The sequence below is a fragment of the Triticum aestivum genome, chromosome 4D, assembly GCF_018294505.1.
Source record: "Triticum aestivum cultivar Chinese Spring chromosome 4D, IWGSC CS RefSeq v2.1, whole genome shotgun sequence".
In the NCBI taxonomy this organism is placed as follows: Eukaryota; Viridiplantae; Streptophyta; class Magnoliopsida; order Poales; family Poaceae; genus Triticum; species Triticum aestivum.
In genome coordinates, this window is record NC_057805.1 from 47,130,586 (window position 1) to 47,151,992 (window position 21,407).

Genomic DNA, 21,407 nt, shown 5'->3' on the forward strand with positions numbered 1-21,407 from the left:
GTTGCAGATGGGCCGTACCAGGGCGTCGATGGAGCCACGCCATGGGCCGCAGGCAGGCAAGTCTGGGTACCCTGGTTCTCAGAACGCCGACACTCAACCAAAAGCTCTTCACACCATCAAGCTCCAGTAAGGCCCTCAGACTATGAGGCGAGATCGACGCTCCAAAATGAAGTTTAGTGCTATTGTGATCACCGGTATTGCATATGTTAATTTGGCAAGCTGCAAACTCATGTGTGTTTTGCTGCAAAAACATAGACATAATGCGATAATTGTGGGTGTCTTTTCATGGTAAAGCAAGTGTCGGCCTCCCTGCTACACGCATACAATGATTTTCTCGATGACAGTTATCGCAGCCAATGGGGGTATTATTATTTTTTGCTTACACACAATTATTTATTGCATGTGTGTATTTTAAATGCTATGACTCCTTTTTTTTGCGAAGAAAATGCTACGACTTCTTGCTAGAGACCACAAGTGGGGATGTTGCAAATGTATAAAAAAATGCTGCAATGATGAGGTTTATGCTGCTGTGGTTGGACGGTCCAGTTCTCATACTTAAGTGAGATCGGACGGCAGGGGAGCTGGATGATCAGAGCCAACCTCCACCTGGTGGTCGTTTAGCACCACGCATCAAACTATCTAGGATTGGAATCAATGTATGGAGACTAGCGGAACTCATCACGGTTCAATTCGTGATATTGGTCAAGTGAGGGGAAGGGAGCTATTGTGACTTGTGAACATGAGTGTAGAAAGACATGGAGGGAGGTGAGGGTGGCACGGTTAGGGCATGGTTAAGGGCCAGTTCTTTTGCTAGCTTTTTTGGGCTTCCAGAATAAGCTGCCCCCTACCCAGCTTATTCTAGAAGCTCAACCAAAATTTTCTTTTTAGAAGCCTACTAGTCAAGTCTTAACTACTAGGCTTCTAAAAAAATAAACTTGGTTGGGCTTCTAGAATAAGCTGAATAGGGGCAGCTTTTTGCAGCTTATTCTAGAAGCCACCAAAAGAACTGGCCCTAAATAAGATCGAATAAGGGTTAATATATGATTGTGTTACTCATCACGGTTTAGTTCGTCTTACCTGTCGCGGTTTAACTAAATTGTGGTGGAATTACGGAGAGCACCGCATAGTCTATTTTTACAGTGGATCAGATCGTCGTTTATGTTTGATTTCCAATTTCCAGTACTAGAGTTCAAATATATGGTTTACATAGAAAGAGAGGGAGATTGTGTATATGTTGATGTCTCCTTGATATGCCAATCATTGACGACCCGGGATTGATTAGCTTTTCCAAACGAGAGAAGGCCAGCCACACAGCCCACACCCCACAGGCAAGCAACCTCAAAGGAGAAAACAAATATGCAAGGCAGGCAGAGAACCCTACTAGTCACGCGAAGCCGACCGCGTGCATGCCATGCACCCCCGAACTGTCCCTACATACATCGAGCAAACGGGTCTACTTCAGTGATTCAGTTCGAGAAAACTATCTGAGGAACAACAGAAGTGGTGTGAAGCCGGTAGAGAAAGGGAAGAGCCGGCCGGCAGCCCGAACGAGGAGATCGCACGCGTGCGTAGAGGGCCATGCAGCGTGCGTGCATGCAGATCCGTGTCCGTCAATTGTTTTCTCGCCCAAAAAAATCAATATAGTTGCATTTTTACTTTCTCAATTGTTTTCTCGCCAAAAAGAAAATCTCAATCATTGATATATACTTCCTTCCGTTGGGTATATAAGTCGGACACGAGTTTTTAGATCTTCAGTTTGGTTAGTAAAACATGTGCAATACACCAAAATACATATATTCAGAGACTTCATCTGACGACGAATCAAAGTTGACCTGATCTCAAAATTATTATTTACTGGGCAATTTTAGAGGGCACGGAGATCTGTCACGTCACAAGATTTACATCTGAGTCATATATAGGCAAGGCCCAATCTATGGCTTCTCATGGTTTATATGATGGAGGGAACAAACAACTCAATGCACTAAATATGATCACACTGAGAAATTTGTTGATGCATTTGGTTCTTTGCAAAGACTTACATGCATTTGGCTCTTTGCAAAAATAACAGGGACAAAAAGAAGAAAAGATGTCTCAACCTCATGTGGGGTAAACAGTCCATAGACAAGCATGTGATGAGGTCTATGGGATCTGGTCTGCATAATGATTTATTTGTTTGACCTTTTCGTTTGTCGAATTTCCGTTTCTCAGTGAGAGCAATGGTTGGTTGCACCCTAGCCTCCTCATTCACGACGTGCACCGCCGTCTCTTCCCCCTTCTCCCCCCTCCCCTCCCTTGCCCACCTTTACCACATGAGTTACTCGTTGATACTCTTCTTGCATCTTCCTCGGGCGACCGACGACGTAACCATGCCACGCTCCCTCACCCTTGTAAATCGCATTCTCACCACCACACTACACCACTACTTGTCTCCATCAGAAGTTCCATCAGTTTCTCGCCTTATGCGGGAGGGAATGAGAACTTTGCGTACCCGCTCATGCCCCTTCTTGCACTTGGGCTCATTATTTCGGTTTCTTCTTTGTGTGTTCTTTCTTTGTTTCTTGTTCATGCTCTATGACACCATGAAGGCACATCATGATTATGCACATAGCTATCTGCCAACAACATCAATTCCATCGTGGTGCATTCCGTGGTTAGTGGTCGGTGCACTTCCCTCCCCCCCCCCCTCCGCGGTGCTTGTTCAACTATGGACATCTTCTTATAGGTTTCTTCCTGCCAAATATGAGGATTCAATCATGCTAAAAATTATTATTTATTTCATCATAATTTTTGCTCGAAAGCGAAAAAGGTTCATGCATTCAAGTATTTTTTTATGTTAACAACTAAATAAGAATTAGCTAATATTTATCACTTATTCTTACAAATCATAAAGGGATATTTGTAGGACTTGGCCTGAAGAAAAAAGTTTCATATATTTGTTCAGAATGCAGGTAAAAAATGAAACAAATACTTGTAAGTGCTTCCCTTGAACTCCTTTGAAACTTCAAAGCTATATAGATTATTTATTTCATCAAAAAACTTTTTATTGAAAGATGTTTTATCGTCCATGAAAAAAAATAGACTCATAAATTGATCACGTATGCCATACAATTTGTTTTTAAATATTCATGTAACTTGTCCAAAATGTTATGTATTTCAATAGATGATACACTTCATCATGTTAGTTTTTAAAAACAAACGGTCAGAAAAATATACCAATGAACAAAGAAATAACTACAAGTTGAACAATTTTGTAAACATAAAATATATTAAAATATATAAAGAACATAAATAAAACTAAATAAAGAAAGAGAACAAAAAACAAGAAGGAACATGAAAATATAAATAAGACAAACATTGGAACATAAATGATGTTAATAATAACTAAAACTTAGATACAACAGAGAAAATAAAAGGTATAAGTATGAAGAACTAGGGATAATGAATATAAAATAAAAATATTAATATAAAAACGAAAATTGAAGTAAAATAAATAAAAATGGAAAAAAGGAATGTAAAGGAAAGAGAAAAACATGTTTTTTTTTGGAAAAGAGACATAAAAACAAATAAAGGAAAATTAAAAGAAAAACGCTCGATGGGCGAGCAAACCATCATGGAGAGACCACGCAGAGTGCTGCTCCCTATCGCTATGAGAGGGGATTAGGAATCACATGTCTCCGTCCGATCAGCCTCACCCTTACTGGATGTCTACTGCCACGGCCATCCAACTACGATTCCAAGATAACTTGTTTTCCTCCGATGCTGGTGAACCCCGCCGAGAACCCCTTACCTGAACCAGAAACCCAACACTAGCTTGATCAAGAGTAGTGCAAAACATTTGAAGATTGAAGAAGTGGAGGTTAAAACGTGTTTGTGTGCTCGGGCCAATCCATTAGGCGATGTGATGCCAAAAATTGTCGGGCGGTGCGAAACAAAACAACTAAGGATTGTTTATGACTACTAATTAAATCCCCCTCCTAATGAAAGATCTACATTAAGGCACATCACCCTCAAAAGAACAACTGTTGGATTGTACGAGGATCAATCAAGTCCATTAGATATTGTCAGTTTGGGCCTCTGAACAATCGCGTCCTTTTATTTGAAAGAAACATCTCTTCGTGGAAAGACATGTAACTTGGTGAAACGACATCTCTTCATGGGAAAACAAAACCCCATTGATGAAAAAGACATCTCTTCATGGAAAGACATGTCCCTTGATGAAAAGATGTCTCTTCATAAAAAGACATGTTCCTTGGTGAAAAGATGTCCGTTACTGGAAAACATATTTGAAAAGAATAAAAACATACTTATTTTTAGATTGATAAGTTACAGAATTCAGTCTATCCCTAAAAGACACAACCATTGAAATTACATTAACTATGCCAAAAAACACAATATACATAAATTTAAGATTTCATTTCATTTATGCACTTTAAAGATATATGAAATTTACAAATCTATGCTTAATAAAGGTATTTTTATATAAATGTTTAAAACAAACTTACTAAAAACATCCAATAATACCTGCAACAAAGTGCGGGCCTTACACCAGTTATATTGTATTGTGCTCATCTCAAAATGATATGAAGAAATTAGTAGGGAAAAAAGAATCAATAAGAATAGACTGAAAAATAATAAACTAGAAAAGAAAAAGTTTGACATATAAGGTTATCATATCAAGATTTTTAGCCAAGAGGGAATATAATTTTTTATGGAATATAACTGCATCCATATTTTCTCCCTTATTACCAAAGAGACGCGACCTATATTCTCGGAGGTTATATCTTTCTTATAGCAATACTAGCATAGGTGTCGCTGAAGGTTTTACCCCCGTGCTGTAGCTACTCGGATGGCCTGTTATATTTTTTTCCCTTCACTGGGTTTCATTTTCCTTTTTTCTGAATTCGTTGGGTCTTGCTCGTTATTTTCCTTTCCGTTTCCTTTTCCATTTTTTCTTTCTTTTTTCTTCGCGATTTTCTTTGTTTTCTTTGCTTTTTCATTAGTTTTCTTTTTTTCTTTCATTAGATTTCACTGGGGTTTTTCTTCATTTTTATTTGTTTTTTTGTTGGTTTTCATTTTGTTGCTTTTGTTTCTTCTTACTTTGGGTTTTTTTTTCTCTCCTTTTTTCCTTTGGTTTCTTTTCTTTTTCCTTTTCGTTTGCCATTAATTTTTCGTTTTCCTTTGTTTCTTTTGGTATTCATTCTTCATCTTCCGTATAGGCCAGGAACATTTTTCTAATACAAGTTTAACATTTTTCAAATACAAGTTATCATTTTTTGAATACAAGGTCAATATGTTTTCTGCACACATTTTTATTTTTTTCAAATGCTTGATTAACATTTATTAAATACAAGATTAACAATTTTTTTAATACATGGTCAACATTTTTTTATACACATTTAAAAAAATCAAATTCTTTAGTAACATTTTTCAAATACAAGATTACATTTTTATACATGATAAACATTTTTTCTATACACATTTAACATTCTTTCAAATGCTTGATTAACATATTTTTTAAATGCACGATTATTATTTTTTGAATACATGGTCAATATTTTTTCTATATACATTTAACATTGTTCAAATGCTTGATTAACATTTTTAAAATAGAATTTTAATAAATTTTTGAATAACAATACATGATTAACTTTTTTAATACATGGTCAAGATTTCTTATACATAATTAACATTTCTCAAATGATTGATTAACATTTTACAAATGCTTTTTTAAGTTTTTCCAAATGCTTTATTAACATTTTTTAAATACATGATCAACTTTTTTTCACACCCTTTGTATTTTTTTTATACATTTTTTCGTATACATGAGAAACAGTTTCTCTATACACATTTAACTTGGAAAAAAACATAGAAACGAGGCCGTGGCCTCCCGCGCGCCTAGCGGGCCATTTGGCGCCCCCCCTGACGCGAGGCTTCCCTTCGTAAAATTATTGCAGGGGTAGATGGGCCAGAAGCCCAGAACTGCAGCATTTTTCTAAAACCCTAAACCTCGCCATTTCTAATTCCCCACCACGCCACCACCGCCGTCCCCACCTTCTCCGACGAAACCCTAGCGATGGCGTTCCGCGGCGCAGCCTCCCGCTCCTTCCTCGCCGCCGTCCGCGGTCGCACCGCTTCCACTGCCCCGCGCGTACGCGCGGCCCCCATTCCCGCCGCCCCTCCCCGTCGCATCCCTGCCTCGGCGCCCTCCTCCCCTCTCGCCGCCGCAAGGTAGTCGGGACGAAATGCCTCCCCGATACGCCAGAAATCGGTGATGTGATGTGACTGTAACAAGTGGTCTTAATCCGATGCAGGCCATTGGCGGCGTTGATGGGGTCGCCGGCGCTGGTTGCCGCAAGGCTGACGGGGCACTGCGCGTCGAGCGCGCGGGCGTGCTGTGAGCTCTCCCAGGGTACCCCCTTCTGCCGCACTTGTCAGGATCGCTAACAAGTTAGTTATCATGAAAACATCGTACCTGCCTGCATCACAAGCTACCCCTTTAACATTCTAGATGCATAATTATTTTTGGGGAATGTTCTAGATGTGAAAATAATGTTTATGCAATCATTATTTGCGTGATGATTTGTTATGTGTGTGCATTGGGAGGATTGCTATCATGGCTTGAAATTTCTCCTGGTTGGAGGGTTGTGGTCTTCGGACCATTGTTTTCGCTCTATCACTGCAATGGTGCATTTTGGTACTAATAGGCTTTAATATGGAAGTATGTATATGTACAGTGTGATTTGTATTTGACTAAGTCATGTTGAGTTGAAATTGCTTGCTGACTATAGTCATGGTAAGAATATAGTTCAGTGTTGGAATTATTTGGAAATGATTTTTCCTACTGAATTCAAGGGGTTAAAATGCAAGATGCGTTTGTCCACATAATGAATGAATTGTATCTGTTGCAGTGTTGTTTCGACACTCATTAGTCATTACTAACCTCTAGGAGCAATCTTGATCAGAAGCATATCCTTACATGTAAAATGCTGTTTGGCTGGATTACGTGGGTTAGCTTATTGCACATTAGTCTATCTTAATCCTTGGTTGGGGGCGATTAGAAGGCTTTGACGAGGTTGACATAAGTAAATAACTATCTTACATCATAATAAACCTTGGTCATTATTTACTTTAAAATGCGAAATTGTATTTTTCTGGATTATGTGCATTAGCTTATTGCCCATTAGGATAGCTTAATCTTTGGTTAGGGTGATTAGAAGACTTTGACGGGGTTGATGTAAGCACATAACCCCACCTCATAATCCGTTACAAACCTGAACTAATCTTAAATTTGTGCTTATCCATTTTTTCATCAGACAGACTTCAGTTGGTCGTGTGTGTGCTTTTTGTTCCCTGAAGTGTGCCAAATTGTTTTCCTTGTTTTTCCGTGGTGCTGTTTGTGCGCAACGATGTTTTTCGACTGGACGATGGGTTGGCACCTTGCACCTAACCAGCTAATACCCGAGTTCTCAGGCTAGGCGTCCACCTTTAGAACAGTGGTATGATCTACTGATGGCTTATAGGATGAAAAATGATTTTCCTCGCTAAAGATTTATTATTAAGTGACATAATTGGCATTGATGTGGAGAATTGTGTTTGCCTGATGATATATCCAACTCTCCATTTTTTGTTCTTTGATGAATTTATATTGCAGCAATACAACTAATATAAGGGCATACAAAATTGGGATTTGATAGGGAAAAATGGGAAAGATGGTTGACGCAGAGGGCAGGCAGATTAATTTTGGGACCCATTGCGTCAAATAATGTAGGTCTCTCTATTCCCATGACTGTTTTTGTTAGCAAGAAAATAAAGGAATTGTGTAGTAAGGATCATCAGAGATTAAGAGTCGAAAACATCTGAGTTAGTTGCTGGGGTGCTGACTCATGAACTAGTCGCAACACGACTAGTCGAGGTTTGGAAGCCAAAAAAGACTCATAGACTAGTCTCGTGGTTAATCATGTTTAGTTGAGCGACTCTTAATCATTGTTAAGGATAACCATGAAATAGTTTATAGTCATGTAAGGATTGTTAAATTACAGGGTAAACATCCCAGAGAGGATGGCCAAGCACAAATGGCTTCTCCGAGGGAGACGAAATTTGCACCTGACCTGTAGAAAATAGCAAGGAAAAAAGCGCTAGGCGTTAATTGTGCATTTTGCCACTGCCTAGTGTGCATCTCGCCTAAGCGCATGCCTAGGCATGCTTAAGTGCACACCTAGCACGATTAAGCACTTGGTGTTCTGTTGTGCCTAGGCACACTTTTTCCCTGAAAATTGTTTGTTTGGAAGGGAGGGAGGTTCTTAAATGGAACCTTGGTATTAATGCGCATAGAACACGAATAGAAACTATAGTATGATGGAAAATGTATAACAAAAAATGGAAATAGCAAACCGGGATAGACCGGTAATCATGCGCCTTGGTTTGATAAATTTCTGAAATCTGTTTTAAATTCTTGCAGACAGTACATATGGATGTTTGGCTTATGTCTCAAGATCCTGAATGTAAATTATCACTTAAGTGGTCCACTGGGCCAAAATGTTAACCATTCTATTAGTGCATTGATTCTCACATTAAATTTTATTTCGTCTTCCATTTTGAACTATGTCCTCATGTACAGTATGAATGTGTGCCAGGTCCCAATTCTTCCGCACTGCTCTTCGGATTATGTTAGACTGTAAAAAATGTGCAAAAAACTCTTTTTCTAACTAATCTCCACATAAAGTAGTAAATAACAGTGCATTGTGAAAATTTTGATTTGAGGATTCAGTGGTTGGGCTGTTAGGAAATGGAGATGATGAATGACGGTTGAGCGACCAATTTAAAGCATGGTGAAGGTGCTGATGTTGAAGCAGTGTACTTCTGTTATTTTGTCAATCTTGTGTCTGTAAGAAATGGTTAATGCGAATTGAATAGCCGCGATGAAATAAATGGCTGTATAACTAGACGTGGTCATGAAAATTATAGCTTTTAACTTTATGTACTGCCTCATGTTCTGTGTATATGATGTGGGACATCTGGGCTGTCGGCAGTATTTGCTAGTATGTGGAATTCAAAATCATTCTGTGTTTTCACATATTCATTTCCTAATTATCATCCGTTCTATTATCCTCATTCTGGCTTGAAATTGTCGGATATCCTAGAAAAGCTGCATCATAACTTTCATGATTAGGGGGGTGCTATCTTTTAAATATGACGATTTGACAATGGAAACCGATAATCTTTGAAGCCAAGGTTTTCCAGTTCTGTTTATTCCAAGAATGCAGCTTATGTTTACTGTCAAGTATTGTTAGTTAGAATTTATGTCCTGCTAGTATGTGCTATGGTTTTCATTCCCTGGCATGTTGTAAAATGCACTGACCTATCTGAACATTACCCTTTTGCTCTTGTACTGCCAATGTTTTCTTTTATGATTTTCATGTCGAACCTCTTGGCATGCAACCTTATTTTGCAGGTACTTAAAGGACGAGTTGCTGCCCTTCGCAAGGATACAACAGTTCTTTTGGGTGCATCTCTCTGGAAGCTCTTCTGGGTTAAGTTCCTTTTCCTGGATTCTGCAAAGTTACAAGAAACTCCCCACTCCCGGTGCTAGCTTTTGTCTCCTAGACAAACGGACATTCCACTTGATATTTATATATGATGAATAACGTCCTTTTGATCAGCACATGTTTCATTGGATGCTTCTTGTTTGCGATGCGTGTTGAAATCTTTAATTCATAATCGGTATCCATGAGTCCACACTCGCAGCGAATTTGTAACTGAGAGTTCAGTAATCAAAGAAAACCCACATGTGACCTGTCAGTATTATCGTTATTGATGGCCAAACTGTAGATCGTGTTGTGCCTGCCTTCAACCGTTTAAATTTATGAATCTAAAATTCTCGTTTGTAATTTATAAATAGCTGGGCTTGACATGTTTGTAATCATTTTCCTTGTAACTATATCCTTTTCCCTTATCAAGTATGGTTTTCTCATGTTTCAACAGTTAAGGGAACTCAGTGACATCTTTGTCCTATAGGTTCAATAGCAAGCTTCTTCCGTGCACCTGGATAACGTTTTACATAGATAAAACTGAACTTGGGACATACACCGTAGGAGGTATGAAATACATCACGATTACTGGGATAAGCTCGTACCACCAACCTCTATTATTATTCCAGTGACACAGCTGCCAGTTCTACGGGTACAGGCGAGCACATAAGTTCACACAGGCAGAGATCAGGTTCAGCGCACCAGGACGAAGCGGCCGTGCAGCCTCCGCAGTACGTGAACGTTGGCCGCCGGTCGCCGTGCATCCTCCATGAACTCAAAAATGCAGATGTCATGTGCAAGGAGGCCATTGTGGCGGGCGAAGTCGCGCCACCCGCGTCCGCAGAAGCCCTGGCAGTTGTCTCCGCTTATGTAGCGGACGTGCCACCCCCCTTTCCTGCCGGCTCTCCGCAGAACGATCTCTCTGCCGATCGCTCCCAGGTACTTACCTGCAAATTCCGAGGACACGCCCTGCAGAAGGAAGCAACATAGCGCGATCCGAACAAAGCTTAGCATTCTGCTCTCAAGTTCCTACAAAGTTCACCATATTTGGTGAATATACTGGCATTGCAATCTGCAACCTTGGTTTGGGGTTTCAGAAGGAAGGTCACTTACCACAATGCTGGTCCGGGTGGTGCCGCGGACATGGCTCACGTGCATCACATTCACGAACACCGGGTTCCTTGGCTCGACCGGGACAGGGATGCTTGATATCTCCTCCTTGTCTTCCTCTGTCAGATGGAACTCGCTGACGGGCCCATTCTTGCAGAAGTAGTACCTATTCTTGGCAGCCGCCTCACCATGGTCCATCTCAAGACCTACATACATGCATCTACAATATCAGTTACACATAAAATTCCAACTGGTGCATTCGAATTAGTACTGTATGGCATGCCTATATCATGTTTACCTGCTCGGGCAATGCTCTTGCCGGTGCCTCTGTAAAGCGTCAGCTCCAGGCCAGCACCATCGCCCTTCGCCGCCGGTGGCGGATGCGGAGCGCGTTCTTCAGTTTTATTGGAAGCCTGGTAGCCGCATCGCCGTCCTTTAGCTCTGGCAGAGTTCTCTGTTATGTCGTCATCACAGCCGCGACGTTTGACGGGACGAGGAGGTGGTGGTTTCTGGCAGCCGGTCGAGTCGAACATCAAGACATCAAAGGAGGACGCTCCACTGTATTTGAATAGAAGGCGGTCTCCTTCCCCGATACCGTGACCGTCGACAAACTCCTTCCACCCAGACCGGAGGACCACTTCGTCGGTGTCGCCGGCTACTTTGATGCTCCAAGATTTGCCAGTAGGGGGCTTCAGATTGATTACCTCAGAGATGTGCCCGTTGAAGTTCTTTGCAAACCTACCAGGTAAGCTCTACAGGAAGAACAGGTAGTGTCATGAACATAAATACAAAACGATAAAATAAATCGAGATCCACGCTTGAGTTTACAAAGGCAATGTAAGCAAATGCAAAGAGAAAGCTCTGCAGTGCAGGCTGGGAGGCAAAAGGAAGATTCCTGACCATGCTTTCGGTGAAGTCCCCAACCATGAGCTTGAAGAAGTGCTTCTTCTCATCAGCCATGTGGCTCCAGTAGCAATGCTCTTGCCACTCCGCGCAGCGCTCGCAGTTCTTGCCCATCTTCTGCATCGGGGAGGATATCAGGGAAAGATCACAGAGGATGGATGGATGGAGGTGTGCAGTCGGAGGTGCTTCCTATGGGCACTGGACTCTGGAATGCACTACGGCATGTCGGCACACTAGTCACTACTCCAGTCTAGGCAGTGTGTGGCGATGTGTAGACCAGCTGACAGGGTGACACGTTGCTAGGCAGGGTAACAACTGTCGGAAGGTTGCTTCTTCACCTGTCTTTTCGTATCGGAAACGAAATGCAACCCGGATTATTAAAAATAATAATTATTGGAAGCATTTACACCAGTATTGAGACGAGCTTTAGAACAAAAAAATGGAGTTTTCACACATTGCCATACTGTATTTTTGCCTGTCAAATTAAATTTTATGCCTAGGCAAATTGTGTTGAATTATAGATGTGTCTTGGGCTCATATAAACAATAATTTCTGGTTAATCTCTAAGGCTCATGTGGGCCGTCATGCCATGGTGGGAAGTTCAGTACCATACCGTCAGTGAAGGAGAGTTGAGACCTCTATAAGAAATTCTCTTCTGCATGCTATTAAACCTTGAGAAGAGGAGTGATACACGTGCGCTCCTATCGCCGCTTGCCTCATTTGCTTTGTGTTCCGTGGACGAGCCGAGCTCAGACCTACGTCATGTGTGCATTTTATTTTAGCCGGTCAAGAACGGTTAATTAATTAGAGATTAATTATGAGTCACTAATGAAATTGCTATTGTCCGAGATGTTGGGCCGTATGCTGTTTGCGGACTAGTCGTGGGCCTAAGCCCAGGCCCAAGACTCTCTACCCCTAGCACACTCGGTTCCTTCTTGCACTCAACCCTACCACTTTACTGTTCCATTCACTGTTGTTGATTTCTTCCCATCACGTCGCCCGCGTGCACTGTCGTTCGAGAGAGCAGGCCTCCGGAACTTCGTACTTGCGATCCTGCACCAATAGGAGGGCGATAAGGTTTTTCGAGAGCGTCAGTCTTGATACGATTGCTCCCTGTTTGTCTTCGTCCTCCTCCTTTGCTTCGACTACTTCCCCAACACCGACCCAATGGCTGCCGCCACCGCCAAGGTGTAGACGAAGTGGTAGCCACTGCCGCGGCCTTAGCCTGGCCTACTAAAGGGTATGATCTTTCATCCCCTATTTACTCGTTCATGTGCTAGATGTATTTACTTTGTTCATAGATGTTTTGGTTCTATGTTCGATACGTCCTCACATGTTTAGATATCGATATGAGCTCCATATTGTTATTGCTAGCCTCATGGTTTATTTGTGGATTAAATTAATCAAAAAAGTGCTAATATATTTAGCAATCTAAAACCTTACTTTCATAGGATTTTCTCGATTCAAGCATTTGCTGCTACATTGAAATTGGGCCCGTTTACGGATACACATTTTAAGCGTTTGCAGACCAAGACTATCTTGTGTCTCACAGGGATGAACGTGTTTTGGGTCATTGGTAGCACTCCCGCTGGAACGATTGCTTCTGAACAGGAGAAGACATTTAAGGAGGACACCCTCGTCTTTGTGGGAGTCGTTCTGAGTGTGATCGGAGACATATTAGTTGACACATATGACATATCTGCATATGCGTGTTGCCAAGAACTTGTGGGGTGCGCTCGAAGCTAAGTTCAGCGCAACCGATGCTGGAAGCGAGGTGCATGCGATGGAGCAGTTCCACGATTATAGGATGGTTGATAGCCGTCTTGTATTGGAACAAGCTCATGGGATACAGTGCTCGAGCTCCTGAAGTGTGAGTTACCGGACAAGTTTGTCATGGGATGCATAATTGGTGAACTTCTTCCTCTTGGAGGAACTTTGCTACTTCTCTTCAGCATTTGAGACGTGAATTCTCTATTGAGGATGTCATCGATCATCTGAGTGTTGAGCAGATTCAAGAGCAAATGACTTACACGTGAAAGAGAATGATGGGCCTTCTAGCGCAAATATGGTGCCGAAGAATTTCCATGAGTTAAAGGGAAAGAACACGGTCTAGCAGAATACTACCTTCAAGAAGAAGCGTAAGAGGAAAGGCAAGAAGAAAGTTGGTTGCTTCACTTGTGGTGTAGATGGTCACTAGGCCAACAGGTGCCCGAACAAGTTTAAGAAGTCAGGACAGGACTCCCAAGTCTGCAATGTGACCATGAGCAACAATGATAATGGGGCATCTGGGTATTGTAAATCGATTTACTATACTTTTAGTTTGCCAGTCCACTGATTTGTGTGTTGATACAGGTGCAATTATTCATGTGTGTGTGTGCTGATGTGTTGTTGTTCTCTTCTTACCAGGCCGGACAAGATTGTTCCGTCCCGATGGGGAATGTCTCACATGCCTCTATTCACGATGTTGACACGGTGGAACTAAAGTTTACTTCGTGAAATATCATGCAATTGGAGAACGTGCAACATGTCCCCATTAAAAAAAGAATGTCGTTAGTGGATCCCTTCTACGCAAAGAAGGATTTAAGTTAGTATTCGAGTCCAACAAAATAGTCATATCAAGATATGGATTGTTTGTTGGAAAATGATATGAATGCGAGGGTTTGTTCCACCTTTCCCTCATGGATTTATGTAATAAAGTCGTGAACCATATCCATTCAAGCGTGAACGAATCTAAGGTTTGGCATTCACGTCTTTGTCACATTAATTTTGGTTGTATGACGCTACTAGCCAAGTTATATTTAATCCTGAGTTTCACTTTAGCCAAAAGCTCTAAGTGTCATGCGTGTGTGCAAGCTAAGCAACCTTGAAGCCTCACAAGACCGCGGAGGAGAGCCCCTTGACACCACTAGAGATCATACATTCTGATCATTGTGAGATGAATGGTGTGTTAGCTAAAGATGGAAAGAAACTTTTCATGATGTTGATAGATGATTCCACTATATTTTTTCAAGTGTATTTTTTAATACTAAGGATGAGGCTCTACACTACTTTAATATTTATAAGGCAGAAGTTGAGAATCAACTTAAAAAAACAAGTTCAGTCTGATCATGGTGGAGAGTACTTTTCTAATGAGTTCAATTTATTATGTGTGGACCATGGAATTATTCATGAGAAAATGCATCCATATTCACCCAGTCAAACAGGGTTGCCAAATGGAAAAACCGCACTCTTCCGGATTTGGTCAATGCCAATGTTAGATGCATGAGGTTTATCCAAGGCATGGTGTAGGAGGCTATATCGACATCATTTCATGGCCTGATTCCTGAATAAGGTTCCCACAAAGGATAATGAAATTACTCCCTATGAGCAATGGGAGAAGAAAAGAACTGCACTCTCTTACTTATGTACTTGGGGCTGTTTGGTGAAAGTCAATGTGCTGATAACTAAAAAGCGTAAGCTTGGACCAAAGACTATGAGCAATGGGAGGTTAAGGCTTTTCTATATCATAAGTTCGAGATGAAAGACCTAGGTGTGGCTAATGTTATCTTGAACATCAAGTTATTGAGCGATAATGAGGGTGGGATTTCACTTCTGCAATCTCACTATGTTGCGAAGATTCTGAGCCGCTTTGGGTATTCAGATTGCAAACCTTCTCCAACACCATATAATTCTAGTGGGTGAATTCGGAAGTTTGTAGGCACCGCTATAGATCTGATGAGATACTCTCAATTGGTTGGTTCACTTATTTACCTAACTTTCACTAGGCATGACATCACGTTTGCTCTGAACAAATTGAGCCGGTTTGTTTCCAAACCGGGAGATGTACATTGGCATGATGTTGGAATAGTTATGCGCTATTTGCAAGGTACTGTGAGCCATAGACTTCACTATATCGGATATCCAACAGTAGTTGAAGGGTTAAATGTTGCGAATGATCTCTAATGCCGATGAGATGAAATCCACAAGTTGATATGTGTTCATACTTGGTGGTGGTGCTATTTCGTGGAAGTCTTGCAAGCAAGCTATCTTAACAAAGTCGACAATGAAAACAGAACTCACAGCACTAGATAAATCATGTATAGAAGCGGAATGACTTCAAGAGCTTTTGATGGACTTGCTAGTGGTTGAAAAACTGATTCCGACTATCCTTACAAACTATGACAATCAGATAGTAATTGTCTAGGCAAAGAGTTCAAAACAGAACATGCAATCCAGAAAGCATATAGAAGGAGATTGAAATATGTTAGACATTTAAGAAACTCCGGAGTAATAGCTTTGGATTATATCCATCCGCTAAGAATCTGGTAGATCCGTTTACAGTAGCGAATTGTGATAAAGAATGCATCGAGGGAGATGGGTATGAGACCCACATGAGTTGTCATGGTGGTAACCCAATCTATGTGATCTAAGATCCCGTGAAATAGAACATTGGAAAACAAGCTACTGGTCAACTGAGGTGAGTAATCTTACTAACCCACTCCATTGGCGATGCAATACTCTCACAATCAGTATGGCAGGTTGACTTTTGTCTTAAATGTGCTCTGAGGCTTGTATAAGTAAGATGTTGCCCTATAGAGCGATCTTAAGAACACACATATATGAGCCCAACTGTTGGTCACGGTCTATGAGATAGGGTAATCTCTAGGATCTCATGAACATGTAACCAGTGTGACTAATATGCTCCCCCATGGGGTTAGCTAGCCTTAGGTAGCCTAATACTGGTAAGATAATCAATGAAATTTCTTTACACCAAACTGATAATTCAAGACATAGTCCATTGTTTAGTTGTGGAGAAGTGCAACCCTTTCCTCTAGGTGGATGTTAACCTTAACAGGTCTCCACTGAAAATTCTGGTATTCAAAATACTGTTTGGAAGAGGACAACATAATTTGTCTCCGAGATCTGATGGGGGATTGTTGAATTGTAGATGGGCCTTGGGCCCATATAAACAATAATTCCTGGTTAATGTCTAAGACTCATATGGGGTGTCATGACATGGCTGGAAGTTTAGTACCATGCTGTTAGTGGAGGAGAGTTGAGACTTTTTTTATAAGGGATTTTCTTCTACATGCTATTGAAGCTTCAGAAGAGGGGTGGTGCATGAGCTCCTCCTCCTGAGCTGCCCCCACCCCCCGCGCGTCATGTTTCATGAAAGAGCCTAGCCGAGTTCAGACCTATGTCATGCATGCGCTTTATTTTTGTCGGTCAAGAACGGTTAATTAATTAGAGATTAATCATGAGACACTGATGAAAATGCCACTACCCGAGACACTATGGAGTCTGGAGATGATCCTTATCTTATGCTTCGACTTTTATGGGACACAAACAAAAGTAACTTCGCAAAAGCAATTAGAAGTAAACTTCCCTTGTGCCAACATATTAGGAAAGTGGAAACAAATGAGCCAAAGTCCCAGCCACATAATAAAGGACCAAAACAAATAGGTTACTACTACAAAACATGTTCCACTAGCCAGTTCCATAGTAACGCAAACAAGGGTGCAACTGAACTTTCACACAACCAGCAACTAATCAGGGAATAGTAGATCATCATCATAAGTGTACTGTGTACATTAAGATGAAATTCTAGCGCTGCCAATGTGAAGTCGTCACTAGTAGAGCAGATGCCCCATCAAACTTCATGCTTTGCGTATGATATGGACATTCATCACACGATTTTTCTTTTGCAAGGGCTCGAAGAGACAAAGGTCTCCTACCTTCAGATTGTTGTCGTCTGCAAATTCTCCCCATCCTTGAAAAAGCCTCTTAGTGTTGTTCTTGTTTATATGGAACTGTACTTTCCAACTCTTGTCGCGGCGTTGGAGCATCAATGTTTGGTCCTCGCGCGGAAGATATTCATCAGCATATTTGCTAGATAAATCCTAATTACAGAGGGAAGAAGGCCTTAAATAACCAAATAAGCTTAAAAATAGACATGTAATTCTAGCTGCTCATACATGTGCCGCATTAATATGCACTAGATAAAGTTGCATTTTTCACTGACATAAATTTAATTTAAATAAATAGCCTAGCAAAAAGGATGTATGATGCTACTAGAGTTCTCATTCAGAAAATAATGAGCAAAAAATCAAACAAATCGAGGAAGATAAAATTATTGTTTATAAAGTAACTGCAAAGCTGGTAAGTAACCTACTTTCAAAGACTACACATTGAACATAAAAATAATCGTCCAAGAACTCACCAGAATACAAGGGCTTCCAAAAATGTTACACTTTGTCATGACAGTCCCATAGATGGGTATTTTGGAATGGATGGCATCGACTTTTTCATTCATCTTCCTCTCCTGAATATCCGTTAGATTAGCCCTGTTTCGGAGAATTGGGCTTGGAACAAAAGACAATTCCTGGTTATCTTCCAAAGATAGACCGTCCCCTGTACAAAATTACACTTAAAGTGTGATGTAAGTGAAGCCTAGAGGTACACTCATTTCCAGTAGAATTTACATTGGCAACGCTACTCCAAATATTTAACTTCAAACCTGATGAGTCGGACGATGGAGCGCTTGATGAACCAAGAACGATACTATTTTCCACATGGTTTGAGTTATCCCATTGTATCATAGTCCCCCTTTCACTTTGTGGTGATCCCATCATGGGAAGATCATGGCGCATGCTCAAGGTTCCAGTGAGTTTTTCTCCACACTCTTGGCCATCATGGGGAGCAGTTTTCATCGGGAGGCAGCTTGACGACAATCTCTCGCAACCACTCGGATCAAATATTAGAACCTTGAACCAAGAGTTCCCGTCATAGTTGAATACCAGGAAATCACCCATGCTTATGCCATGAGCACTTACAAACACCTCCCATCCAGACTGGAGAACCACTTTGTGCAAGTCCTCTGTAACATGGACATCGAAGGTATTTCCATTGCGCGATTCCAACTTTACAGTTCTTGTTATTTGACCCCTAAATTTTTGCACAAATTTGTCTGGTATTGTCTGCAGCAGCAAAGATAGACAGAACATTTTATACCGTGTGGACAGAGCTGTTCTGAGGAGATGAGGCAAATAAAAGCATTAATATGACTTGCATAGAAGGTGGTGACGACACTTGGCTGTGTTCATCCTCAGAGGAAGAAAGGTCTTGTCTTTATAAACACAAGTATGGTTGATTTGGTGAAAGTGCATTCTCTTTGCAATTAAGTGTAGAACATATCTAAGATAACAAACTAGGAGCATTCGAATCTATATGCAGTTCCATCCATATGTACGTACATGTTATATTAACCCTAATAACTACTCCCTCTGTCCCATAATATTAAGGTGTTTTTGCAGACTGTTTTAGCTTGCAAAAACGTCTTACATTGTGGGATGGAGGGAGTAGATCAGGTTTACTAAGAGGAAAACTTCTTCTTTGACGCTACTGAAAGAAAAACTTGATATAGTGCAGCATGGCAAGATTCCAGGAACTCGTCTTCTGGTTGAATCTGCTCTACCAACTGGGCTTTTGAGTCTTTAATTAAAAATAAAAGTGGGCTTTGGAGACACTGAACACAGAAGGAGGAAGATGGGGTTGCAGAAAGGAAACCCAGTGCAGATCGAAATATCTTACCATTCGGTCACGGAAATCACCAATCATGACCTTGAAGAAATGATTGTCCTGTTCATTTGCGGCAGCAGCAATGTCACCCCTCTTGCTCCAAGGCCTGCTCTCTTGCAACTAGTACTAGATTTGTACATGCCCTCGCTAATGGAGACAGAGAATAACTCAGAGCAGCAAGACTAAAATTGCAAGCAAGATGGGGCACGAATAGACAAGGAGGCGCTTACACACAGCGAGGTCGGCGGGCGATCTGTCAACAGTCCACCGGTGGGCAGTAAGGAAGGAAGGAAGAAATGCTCTGCCGATGGGCGTCTCTTCAATTTGAGCAACAAGTGTTATATCTACCCCCACCACATTGTAGAAGTACTGGTGCATAAATACAGGAGTACTATCAACCGCACGCCTCCCGAACCGAATTAAATCCTCTGTTGACCGCAAGAGGCCGTCGACACAAGGCACAAGCCAGCGGGGTGGTACTAGAATCAAATACTCTTCCGGTTTTGCTATTTCTCAGGTCCCTGATTTTTTTTGTCGTGTCAGTCATTTTTTCAAGTATTTAACCAAAAACTACCACATTTCACGGAAACGTGACAGAAAACTACCACTTTACGATTTTGTGCGGAAAACTACCAGATTTGTCCTAATCCGTGGCAAAAAACTACCAAGTGTCGAAACCGGTCGCTTCGCTCGCGCTAAGCACCAAACTGACCAGCCGGTCCCACGTTTCGGGTGCCACGGTGGCCAACCGCCGCCCGCCGCGCGTGAACGGCCGTTAATGGCACATCCGCAGTCGGAAACGGCTGCTGTCGGTGGGCCAATAAGTGAGAGCGAGCTCAACCACTCGCTCATCCTCTTCCTCCTCGCTTGCTCTCACTCCTCATCCTCTCCCTCTCCCTGGTGCTCTGAGCATATCGCCGTCGCCGCCGCGGCCATTGCTGCCGGTAGAAGTTGAGGATGCCATCCTGGAATGACGAGGAGAGCTCGGACGAGGACACCTGCATGGTTTCAATGGATCCTCAGATCTTTGTAAGTGCATAATGGTGGAATAGAGTTAGGGTTAGGGTTAGTTCGTCCAAATTGGAGATTTCAAAGTTGCTTTTGGTTTGATTCCAAGTTTCTTTTGCAGGAAACCCCTGGCAGTGTGGTGTATCCATCTTTCTGTGGTTCTTACACTGAATCTTTGCCGACTTGCATGATGCATCATCAGAGGCCGAAGAAGATGATAGCTTTTGAAGGAGCCTTGACTGGGAGGCGATATCTGGGTTGTCCTGTGCAGCAGGTATGAAATCTTGCAAGCTTACTTGTTTTGCTGGGGGAGATGTGTGGTGTGTGATGTGTTTTGCTGCTGGAGATGTGTGGTGCGGCATGTTAACTGAATTTTGTGTGCAGAGATGTGGTGCAGCATATTAAGTTGTGCAGAGATGTGTGCTGTGCAGAGATGTGTGCTTTAGTTTTGAACTGAAACTTGAAAGTGCCATACATATGGAAGCCTATATGTGAAAGTAGATCTTTAGTTATTTGAATTCAATAAATGACTGAACCTGAGAACACCTGTTAAATGTCTACTGTGAACTGAATATATTTGTTAGCTGTTAACTGAATATAGTTGTTAACTGAATATAGCTGTTAACTGAAAAAGAACAGAGTTACATGAATTTATCTCTGCTGCTAAATATAGCTGTTAACTGAATTTATCTCTGCTGCTAAATATGGTGTTGTGTGCTTAGTATCAAAGAATTATGTTTGCATAATTCAGAGAGCATATTGATGTAAACAAAGGGTTTCAGTTAAATGAAATGACTTTATGACTTGAGTTATATGTACTAAGTTTGTTACTAAGTGCTTTGTGCTTAATTATAAATAATTGCTTCTATAGGATGTAGGTGTCAACTGTGGGGTTGTGGAGTGGGTGGATGGTCCTTGGCCAGAGATTCTACAAAGGTGCCTAACAAGGATTTGGGACATGTACCATGAGCAGAACTTGGGGAGGGTGAAGGACAAACAAGCCCATGAGAAAGAGGTGGCCAAGCTAAAGAAGGAAATTGATTTCCTGTCAAACAACTATAGCCAGTTGGTGGAAGATGTATCCAAGCTTTTTGACTATCAAGATGGCAAGATGTCTCATGACATGGACTATACCAGCCAGGCAATCAATGAACTAAATAAGATGAAGAAACAACTTGAGGATCAGGCAAAGATTGAGTTAAGTATGGAAAAGCTGAAGCTTGCCAAGGAGCAAAGGTGCATTCTTTAAAGCCAAGCAGATATCATTCAGAACATGAGGAAGGCCATGAAGGAAGTGGAGGG

The 21,407-nt window shown here is 41.5% G+C and overlaps 3 protein-coding genes across 8 annotated transcripts; 1 reads left to right on the forward strand and 2 right to left on the reverse strand.

Annotated features, from left to right (window-relative positions):
- The first annotated feature begins 5,997 nt into the window (after positions 1-5,997).
- On the forward strand, positions 5,998-9,827 carry LOC123096089 (uncharacterized). 4 transcript variants are annotated; one of them, XM_044517690.1, is made up of 4 exons: positions 5,998-6,228; positions 6,312-6,409; positions 7,695-7,764; positions 9,452-9,827. In XM_044517690.1, the coding sequence occupies exons 1-3, from the start codon at positions 6,074-6,076 to the stop codon at positions 7,715-7,717; spliced, it is 276 nt and encodes a 91-aa protein (XP_044373625.1). In that variant the 5' UTR covers positions 5,998-6,073; the 3' UTR covers positions 7,718-7,764; positions 9,452-9,827. The 4 variants fall into 4 exon arrangements, 3 of the variants coding, with proteins under 3 accessions (XP_044373625.1, XP_044373624.1, XP_044373626.1); XR_006446461.1 differs by having other exon boundaries at positions 6,002-6,228; positions 6,312-6,447; XM_044517689.1 differs by lacking the exon at positions 7,695-7,764 and having other exon boundaries at positions 6,002-6,228; positions 6,312-6,447.
- Positions 9,828-9,987: 160 nt separating this feature from the next.
- LOC123096088 (B3 domain-containing protein Os03g0622200-like) lies at positions 9,988-11,751 on the reverse strand. Its single transcript, XM_044517688.1, has 4 exons — positions 11,538-11,751; positions 10,936-11,389; positions 10,641-10,843; positions 9,988-10,496 (listed from the first exon to the last, which is right to left on the reverse strand). Exons 1-4 carry the CDS (start codon positions 11,661-11,663, stop codon positions 10,221-10,223), a joined length of 1,059 nt encoding a protein of 352 aa, XP_044373623.1. The 5' UTR covers positions 11,664-11,751; the 3' UTR covers positions 9,988-10,220.
- A 5,208-nt stretch (positions 11,752-16,959) lies between these two features.
- On the reverse strand, positions 16,960-19,487 carry LOC123099559 (putative B3 domain-containing protein Os03g0621600). 3 transcript variants are annotated; one of them, XM_044521698.1, is made up of 5 exons: positions 19,328-19,487; positions 19,110-19,244; positions 18,037-18,496; positions 17,740-17,930; positions 16,960-17,377 (listed from the first exon to the last, which is right to left on the reverse strand). In XM_044521698.1, the coding sequence occupies exons 2-5, from the start codon at positions 19,134-19,136 to the stop codon at positions 17,177-17,179; spliced, it is 879 nt and encodes a 292-aa protein (XP_044377633.1). In that variant the 5' UTR covers positions 19,137-19,244; positions 19,328-19,487; the 3' UTR covers positions 16,960-17,176. The 3 variants fall into 3 exon arrangements, with proteins under 3 accessions (XP_044377633.1, XP_044377631.1, XP_044377632.1); XM_044521696.1 differs by having other exon boundaries at positions 16,960-17,419; XM_044521697.1 differs by lacking the exon at positions 19,328-19,487 and having other exon boundaries at positions 16,960-17,419; positions 19,110-19,310.
- Between the last annotated feature and the right edge of the window lie 1,920 nt (positions 19,488-21,407).